Here is a 10042-nt window from a genome sequence, read left to right as displayed (position 1 = left end):
CTAAAATCAGAAATAAAAATAGAAAATACTGGGAATGCTAAGCAGTTCGGACAGCATCTGTGGCTAGTGAAATGGTTAATGTTTCGGGTCCAAGGCCCTTCATCAATTGAGAAAGAGAGAAAATAACTTACTTTTCAGTGGGTTAGGGCTTACTGTGATTGGATTTTTCACTTATAGCTGGACTGCATAATCTATTAATTCTATCCCCATGACTGCATTTTAAAATACATCCCAAGTCCCTACATTCATTTCTGTAAAAACGCACAGAGAGAATTAGCTGTTTTTTCACTTATTTATCATTCCCTTCTAATGTACTTGTTAATGTTTCACCAATATTATTTTCCATTTGTGGAGCTTCACTGCAGTGAAAACTTCCTGTGTGCTTTATTAGTATGCCAGGATTAAGAAATTATCTTAAACCACGGATGGAGTTCAGAAGCACAAGTGACTAAATATTTGGTCAAATGTACACTTTAAGAAGCAGCTTAAATGAAAGAAATGTAGATAAGACCATATGACTACAATACATACAGCAGAATTAGGTCCTTCGGACAAATGAGACTACTCCACCATTCTATCATGGCTGATTTATTGACCCACTCAACCCCATTTTACTGCTTTCTCCCTGTAACTTTTGACAACCTTACTACTCAAGAGCCAATCATGTTCTACTTTCAATATACCCAATGGCTTGGCCTCTATAGCCACCGATGTCAATGAACTCTATCTGAAGAAAATTGCACCTCATCTCTGTTCTAAATAGATGTTCCTCTATTCCTTTCATTGCAGGAATAGTTTTTGTGACCCTCTGGATTGTCTCCAATGCCAGTGCAACTAATCAATAAGTTCCAAGTCCTTGGTCTCAAAACCTCCTTGTGCAATTAGATAATAGATTTCTTCACAGTCAGTTGGATTGACAACAACATCTCCTCCATGATCTCCATCTGCATAGGTGCACCACAGCGATGTGTGCTTAGCACCCTGCTCTACTTTCTTTATACCGATGATTACGTGGCTAAGCACAGCTCCAATATCATATTCAAGTTCATTGATGACTTCACTGTTGTGGGTAGAGCTGGTAATGGATCAGCATACAGGAGGGAAATTGAAATTCTGGCTGAGTGGTGTCATAACAAAAATCTCTTACTCAATGTCAGTAAGACCAAGGAACTGATTATAGACACCTGGAAAGGGGAGTCAGATGTTTATGAGCCAGTCCTCATCAGGGGATCAGAGGCGGAGATGGTTAACAACTTTATATTTCCTGGGTGTTACTATTTCTGAGGAACTGTTCTGGACCCAGCGTATAAGTGTAATTGCGAAGAATACACAGTTGTGCCTCTATGTTCTTAGCAGTCTGCAGACTCGGCATGACATCTCAGACTTTGACAGACTTCTGTAGATGTGTTTTGGAGAGTGTATTGACTCATGACATCACAGCCTGGAATAGAAACACCAGTGCCTCTTAATGGGAAATCCTACATGAGGTCCTGGATTCAGCCCAGCACATCACTGGTAAATCCTTCCTAACCATTGAGCAGATTTACATAAAGCACTGTTGTAGGAATGCAGCATCCATCATTAGAGATCTTCACCTCCCAGGTTATGCTGTCTTCTCATTGCTGCTATCAGTGGTGCAAGAGCCCGAGGACCTGCACCAACAGTTCAAAAACAATTACTAGCCCTCAACCATCAGGCTCTTGAATAACTCACATGCCCCATCAGTGAAATATCCCCACAGCCAATGATCTCACTTTTAAGGACTCTTTATCTCATTATCTCAAGTTTTCATTATTAATTGCTACAGTTATTTTTGCATTTATACTTTGTTGTCTTCTGCACTCTGGTTGATCTTTAATTGATGCTGTTATAGTTACTATTCTATAGATTTGCTGAGTATGCCCACAAGAAAACGAATCTCAGGGTTGTATAAAAACACAAAATGCTGGCAGAACTCAGCAGGCCAGACAACATCTATGGGAGGAGGTAGTGACGACATTTTGGGCTGAAACTCTTCATCAGGAGTGAAGTAACATGGGATGGTCGAGGGGGGATAAGAAATGGGGGGAGGGATGAAGTAGAGAGCTGGGAAGTGATAGGCTGGAGGGAAATGGGCTGGGGGAAGGTGGAGAATTATGGGAAATAAAAGAGAAAGAAAGGTAGGGCTGGAAGGAGATTATAGTGAGGGGGGAAAAGAGAGAGAAAGAGAACCAGAATAAAATTATAGATAGGGATGGGGTAAGGGGGGGGCAGGGGTATCAACGGAGGTCTGTGAGTTGAATGTTCATGCCGGCAGGTAGGAGGCTATCTAGGTGGGAGATAAGGTATTGCTCCATTAACCTGTGTGTGGCCTCATCTTGATGTTAGAGGAGGCCATGGACAGACATATCGGAGTGGGAGTGGTCTGTGGAATTGAAGTGTGTGGCCACAGGGAGATCCCGCCACTGCTGGAGGACCGAGCGCCAGTGTTCGGCGAAACGGTCTCCCAGTCTGCAGCGGGTCTCCCCAATGTACAAATGGCCACATTGGGAGCACTGGATACAGTATATCACCCCAGTTGGCTCGCAGGTGAAGTGGTGCCTCACCTGAAAGGACTGTCTGGGGCCTAGGATGGTGGTGAGGGAAGAAGTGTGGGGGCAGGTGTAGCACTCCTTCCGCTTGTAGGGATAAGTGCCTGGAGGGAGGTCAGTGGGGATGAATGGACAAGGGAGTCATGTAGGGAGCGATCCCAGCGGAAAGCCAAGAGTGGGGGGAGGGAAAGATATGTCTGGTGGTGGGATCCCGTAGGAGGTGGCGGAAGTTACGGAGGATTATACATTGGATCTGTAGGCTGGTAGGGTGATAGGTGAGGACCAGGGGGACTCTATCCCTGGTGGGCTGGCGGGGGGATGGGGTGAGGGCAGAAGTGCGTGAAATACCGGAGACGAGATGGAGGGCAGAGTTGATAGTGGTCGAAGGGAAGCCCCTTTCTTTAAAAAAGGAAGACATCTCCTTCGTCCTAGAAAGAAAGGCCTCATCCTGAGAGCAGATGCGGTGGAGGCGGACGAACTGAGAGAAAGGGATAGCATTTTTGCAGGAGACAGGGTGGGAGGAGGAATAGTCCAGGTAGCTGTGGGAGTTAGTAGGTCTGTAGTAGACATCAGAGGATAGGCTGTCTCCAGAGATAGAAACAGAAAGATCTAGAAAGGGGAGGGAGGTGTCGGATATAGACCAGGTGAATTTGAGGGCGGGGTGAAAGTTGGAGGCGAAGTTAATGAAGTCGACTAGCTCAGTATGTGTGCAGGAAGCAGCACCGATGCAGTCGTCTCAGGGTTGTATATTGTGACATACAGTATATGTACTTTGATAATAAAACTTATTTTGAACTTTGATATTTTTAAAGATGAAGTCCAAAATTGCTCACCATACTCCAAATGTTGTGTTATAAAGCCTCAGCATTACATCCATACTTTTATATTCTCGTCCTTCCATTGCATTTGCATTCCTATAGCGTATAGAAAATAAATTATTGTTTCAAACACAGCAAGACTTGCAACACTAATTAGAATATATGGCCTTTGAAAGACTTGAACTGGTCTAGAAGGGGTTAATAATACAGATCTGAAGAAAATGCTTCAGCTTACAGACTGAGGTATACAATTAGATAAATTGCATAACTGTCAGTTGGGTCTTTGCGCCGTGCCAAAAATGTTGAATCCAAATTGTCCGCAGAGACTACGAGTGTCAGCTATTTCAGTGGAGTTGGTGGAGGGTCTCTCCTTGCAGAATGTGTGCTGTGCAGGGCCGGATAGCATTTCTCGGGTTACTGATTTCCCCATCTCATTCGGTGGCAGACATTACATCAAACGCGGCATAAAGCTACAGAGCCACCAGCCTGTGTTTATCTATCTATATATTCATTTATTTCTTTAGTGAAACAGCGGCCCTTCCAGCCACGCCGCCCCAGAGATCCCCGATAACCCAGATTTAACACTGATTTAATCACGGGACAGTAATCAGTGACCAATCAACCTACCCAATAGTTCTTTGTACTGTGGGAGGAAACCGGGGGAAAACCCATACATCCCATGGGGAGAACGTACAGAGACGCCCTGCAAACGGCGCCGCAATTGAACTCCGAATTTCCGACGCCCTGAGCTAACTGCCACAGTACTCAGGCGCCCAAAGATTCCAAAACAAAACTGGCATAATTCACGCATTAAAACGAATTAGGATTAAGGTAAATCACTCCCATTCACAATTATGGAGACTACAATACAATACAATTATTTAAATGAGAGACTAATTGACTCTTATTTTCTGGTCTGATTCATAGTTTACAAAACCTATTGGTTGAATCTTTTGGAATTATAAAAGGTGACCATTTAGTTCATCACACACGTGAAGAAAATGTCTTTAAAGGAATCCCATTTAGAATCAACCAGCACGGAAACAGGCGCTTTCGTCTATCATGTGCTACCCGGCCATCAAGTACTCGTCTCGTCCCATTCACCAGGACTTGCTCCAGAGCTGCCCACGCCTTGCTATTCAAGTGCTCGTCTCGATTTTTGTTTCAATGTTGTGAACGCATCTGTCTTGGGTTTAAAAATAACTTCCTCAGATACCCTCTAAATCCCCTAACACTTTTCTCAACTCCTTCAGGATCGGAATCAGAGTCAGGTTTAATTAAATAAGTGGTGCAAAAAGTGGGCAAAATAGCGAGTTAGTGGTCATTGGTTGATTCGTTGTCTGTTCTGAAATCTGATGGTGGATGGATGTATGTTCTAAATCCTTTGTCATGGAAGGACATTCATCCAATCCACAAAATCTCTGCCTCTTAGAATATTCCCACAACAAATCTAAAGATATTTTTCGCTATCAAGAGAAAATCTGCAGATGCCGGAACTCCAAGCAACGTACACAAAATGCTGGAGGAACTCAGCAGGCCAGGTAGCATCCATGGAACAAATTACAGTCGACGTTTCGGTCCGAAACCCTGCGGCAGAATTTATTTTCCGTTATACCGCAGGTGCTCAGCAAATCGGTTTTTGATGAAAAATTTTGGCACTTCACGGAGAGTTCTAGACCCCAACATTCCTTGGATCAAAACTAATTTTCCCAGTTCACTTTAACGATGGATACACAGAGCTTAGTAAAATAGAGGGCTTTGGGTAAGCCTAGGTAGTTCTAAGGTAAGGACATTTTCGGCTCAACGTTTTGGGCCGAAGAGCCAGTATTGTGCTGTAGATTTTCTATGTTTCTACGCTATTAGCTTGAGTTCCGGCTTTGTGAGAAAAGGGGACGAGCACGTCCTAAGGAGCCGACTCTTATGGGACGAGGAGGTCACTGGGGGAAAAAACAGCAATTTTTTGTGCATCTCTGATCACAAGGAGTTAACTTTAAATTTGGCTCACAAATATCACTGACTTATTTTGATGACGGCAGTTTTAAAAATAGTTTCGTTTCTTTGTTTGGGTTTGTTTAATAATGCTGCGATTCATATTTCATGAGATCCACCAGCCCCCGTTATTAAATAAAATCTACACTGGCGACATGGCTTCAGATTTGGACCCGGTGCATTTTATTATTTCCGCACTTCTTAGGTAGAGTTTTCTTATGGGGGGCGATGCATTCCTGAGTACAGTAAAAGGTCGGTAGAAGGGGCTGGGCGGCCAAGAGGTTTATTGACAATCGTCTGCGATTGTTATTATCTTCGCAGTACGCCAGAACAATGACGAGTACACGGAAACACCGACTGCCTCAAAAAGCAGAATTTGTACGCGTAAATGTAATGTACAGAAAAATAAGGTAAGTATATTGTGCGCACACACACACTCACACACACCTGTGTGCTACTTTGTAACACTCCTTCAGTCTGAAGCCTATGGGACTCAGCACCCCTGTCCCGTCGCTTAGAACACAACGCACACAATCCTGTCTGGCTCTGCAGCGCAGTATTGAGGGAATGTATCACTGTTGAAGATGTAGATTCGATGAACTATTTGATCAGCACTCAGACTCCGTTAAAAAGCTAATTGATTTATTCATTGTTGTTCGGGGGAAGTTTGTTTTTCGTAGACCGAGTTCCTTACAGTGGTTGAGGCTGTGAAGACGTCCCGAGACAGCGAATGTGATGATAGAAGTGTTAAGCTGTTGACGAATATACAGACGTGTACACAGTAAGTACACGGCAGCCACACACGCATCTGCAAACATTGCTGCAGCGCTCCCCAATGGCCTCTGATACAATTTGGTAGCTGTCATTTAAATAAAACTTCCGCACGTCCAAAATACAACCAGTTCGACTAAGAGCCACTGAAAGCGTTAAAGGAGAGCACCACCCCTCTTCTGATGAGAGGCGATTATGATTTGTTATTAGTGTGGTGACGTAAGGATATTCAGAATCTGGCTTTAAACCTATCGATTGAGTGACAGAGGGAGAGAAAGAGAGAGGAAGAGAGAGAGACACGCACACACAGACAGCGACAGAAGATGATCTCAGCCTGGCGCCGGCCTCCAGAATGTGGAGGGTTTCGGCGGCATCTCTTAACATCGGCATGGAATGGTCCCCAGCTCTGAATGACACGGCGCATAACTCCAGTGAAGAGTTGTCCTCGTCCAAACAATGGGCTCTGGCCGCAGTCTTCACCGTGATCATCCTTATCATCGTGGTGGGCAACTTGCTGGTCATTCTGGCCATCGCCAAGAACCCGCGGCTTCAAACTCTTACCAATGTCTTCATTACCTCATTGGCATGTGCTGACCTGATCATGGGCATTTTCGTGGTTCCACTGGGGGCCACCATCGTGGTGACTAACAAGTGGCTCTTGGACTCTCCTTTCTGCGAATTGTGGACCTCTGTGGACGTGTTGTGCGTCACGGCCAGTATTGAGACCCTTTGCGTAATTGCCATCGACAGGTATGTCGCCATTACCTCACCCTTGAGGTACATGAGCCTGCTTACCAAAGCCCGGGCCAGGGCTATTGTGTGTCTGGTCTGGGCTATTTCGGCCCTAATCTCCTTCCTGCCCATCATGAATCGCTGGTGGGAGGACTCCGATCCAGCAGCCCAGAAGTGTTACAGGGAGCCCACCTGCTGTGACTTCGTGACCAACTGGCCTTACGCCATTCTGTCCTCCACCATCTCTTTCTACATCCCACTGCTGGTCATGATCTTACTGTACTCCAAGGTCTTCAGCGAAGCCAAAAAACAGATGAAGAAGATGGAGAGGAACAAACCGAGGATAGGTGACAGCCAACAGCAAAACAAGGCCAACAAGAGGAGACCTTCTAAGCTGCTGGCTCTCAAAGATCACAAAGCTCTTAAGACGCTGGGGATCATCATGGGGACCTTCACACTCTGTTGGTTGCCTTTTTTCCTGGCCAACATCGTGCAAGTTGTATCCAGGAACGGAATTCCAAGGGCACTCTTTCTATTCTTCAACTGGCTGGGGTATGTGAACTCTGGCTTTAACCCCTTCATTTACTGCCGGAGCTCTGACTTTAGAAGAGCCTTCAAAAAGATATTATGCCTCAGCGGGACAGCCGAAGATCCCGGGCTCCAAGATTGCAACCCTTACTGCCCGTGCGCTCTTGGGAGGCCGCCATCTACCCAACCGTCTCCCGGCGTCGAGGAGCCCCCTGAGAACTCTAGCAGCAGCTGGTCTAGCACCAGGAGCGATAAGACGAAGGCAACTTCCCACCAAGTGAATGGTGATACCCAATACACCTTGGAATCGGTGCTATGACCAGCGGGGGTAACGAAGATCAAAGGAAAATTCCGACCCCTTTGTTCCGTACCTCAATAACATTCCCGTGGTGAAAGCTGACATTCGTGGTCTATTCCCATTTTTTTTCCAAAGCACAATAAACAAGGTCAGATTATTACTACTCAGCTTTCCAGCCATTAGGTCTCTAGTGCCTCGTAGCCGGAAATTCACTGACAGTTCAATTGTTTTCGCGGGGTCTGAGGGGTGGTGATAACACTTCTTCGACAAATAATCTCTGAAAAGTCAAGGACATCACAGGAAATGAGTGAAGAATTCCCAGTAAAATATTGCAGAATGTTCGAACGGTGTATATTAACAGAGGACTATGCTACGGGCAGTTGTATTACAAGATTTTGGTGAACTTTGAAGGCGAGCATAATACTTCAGGCTCCATCTGCAATGTGTTCTGTATACAGATGCGCTGTGTGGCGATTAATTGTGTTTCCTGAGATTTCTTCTTCAGTCAGTCGGAACTGTCAATATGATTGCACTTATGGAATGGACTGCAAGAGCATTTTTTTGCACAATTGTGAACAGTAAGATGTCAAATCTTTGTGTATTTCTACGCGTGGAAATCCTACTGCCCCGAGGCTATCTAAGAGCGCAGCTGAAATCAGACAGCGACTTTTCAAATCTTATTTTTAAAACATCGCACGTTTACCGCGTTAGGGCGACGATTTCTTGGGTGCAAGGCGGGTCTGGGGCCGAGAGTTGGGAAGGAAAATATAAGGTTGGTTGAATTGAAATAAATTAACGATGGCTAGCTGCCGGAAGCTCGATCTTGACTTATTTTTGTTCCAGCTTTATATTATTGCGGAATTTGAATTTAAATGTTATATTGGGAAAAATAGAGATAATACAATATTATATGGGTATATGTGAAAGTTTAAAGTGAAAAAAATTGTAGAAAATGCCATAATATTCATTTAAATTTTAACAGTAACGGTACACTTACAATTCACATGCTATTAAACTTATTTTTACATTAAAGCCTGTCTTGTACATTTGTCACCTGCCTCGTAAGTACTTTAGAGGTGCATTCTTTATTCGTTTGCTGGAGAGTGGGTGAATAATGTTTCGACAAATTTGAATTGCCCATTTTGGGGGAACTGAAATGATAAAAAAACTGCGTTTGAGGTAGCAATGCCCGAATGGAATTGGCTTCATAACTCGAGTTTAAAACCAACGTGGCCGATGGAAGATTTACAGAATGGGAAGTTATATAACAGCAGACCGTCAGTCTGTGTACCTGACTTTATAGACTCACTATACCATTTATATCTCCACATATCTATAAAAAAATCCCTTTTCTAAGCTTTAATGCTGTCGCAATTATCACGTGTAAAAAGTTCAGGTTTCAATCATTTGGCCTACAACTATTAATTCTAACTCTCCCTGACTGTTATCAACATTCAAACTCAAATTTTCGTTGTTATTAGTCTGAAAAACAAAAATAATATTTACCAATTTAATATTTTAAAACTTTTCGTTGCCGCGAAAAGCGCTCTGAGAACTGATCTTAACCTTCACCAGTGCAGCGAAATCTCTTTTTTGATCGTTTCGGTACATTTTCGCTTCGGTATATTTTGTTACCGATTAATCCAAAACACTAGACATTACTCGAGTGAATTTCCTTTATAGACTTTTCTCGACCTTTCAATAATTTTGTGAAAATATTAGAAATATATATAATTTTTCCAATATTTGGAATATTCCAAATAACTCGTATCGGTCCAAAATCCTTCCACGATTTACGGAGGGAAGAGAAGTTTGTATTTTCAGAATCGACTTTTTGGGATTCGCAGTAGGGACAAGAGACAGATTAGATTTCCAGCATCTACAGTATTTTGATTTTAAAAGAAATCACTGTCAATGTCCTTTCTTTTAAACTTTCATGGGGAAACGAATATTCCCTTGTAAAGCCTTTAGCGTCCACATTACCATCTTAAGCATATGTATTTTTTTCTCTCCAGATCTCCACTTTTCGCTTTCTGGATTCCTACAGTTAGCGTGCAGTAACGTCTCTTAAAACACAGCACTGCATATTTCACTGCTTTTAATTGCACTTGCTACTTTCCTGGTGTTGACATTTTCTTTTTGCCTTTCTTCGGCGGTTTATACATTCTCTCAAATGGCGTATCGCACGGTGTATGTAGCAATTTTTAATTTCACTCTCCAGCTTACATCCAGAATTTTTTAAATATAAATTTGTGTCGTCCATCATAGCCAACGTTAAGCTCCAAGCATGTTCGTCTCAATTTTCTCCTAGTTTAATTATTTATTCTCTCTTCCTC

At 43.5% G+C, this 10042-nt stretch overlaps 1 protein-coding gene across 1 annotated transcript; it reads left to right on the top strand.

Moving 5' to 3' along the window:
• The first annotated feature begins 6407 nt into the window (after window positions 1-6407).
• Window positions 6408-8514, top strand: LOC140734374 (beta-1 adrenergic receptor-like). Its single transcript, XM_073058251.1, has one exon. It carries the CDS (start codon window positions 6501-6503, stop codon window positions 7725-7727), a length of 1227 nt encoding a protein of 408 aa, XP_072914352.1. The 5' UTR covers window positions 6408-6500; the 3' UTR covers window positions 7728-8514.
• Window positions 8515-10042: the final 1528 nt, after the last annotated feature.

The sequence above is a fragment of the Hemitrygon akajei genome, chromosome 1, assembly GCF_048418815.1.
Source record: "Hemitrygon akajei chromosome 1, sHemAka1.3, whole genome shotgun sequence".
NCBI lineage: Eukaryota > Metazoa > Chordata > Chondrichthyes > Myliobatiformes > Dasyatidae > Hemitrygon > Hemitrygon akajei.
This window is presented reverse-complemented; position numbering and strand designations above follow the sequence as displayed.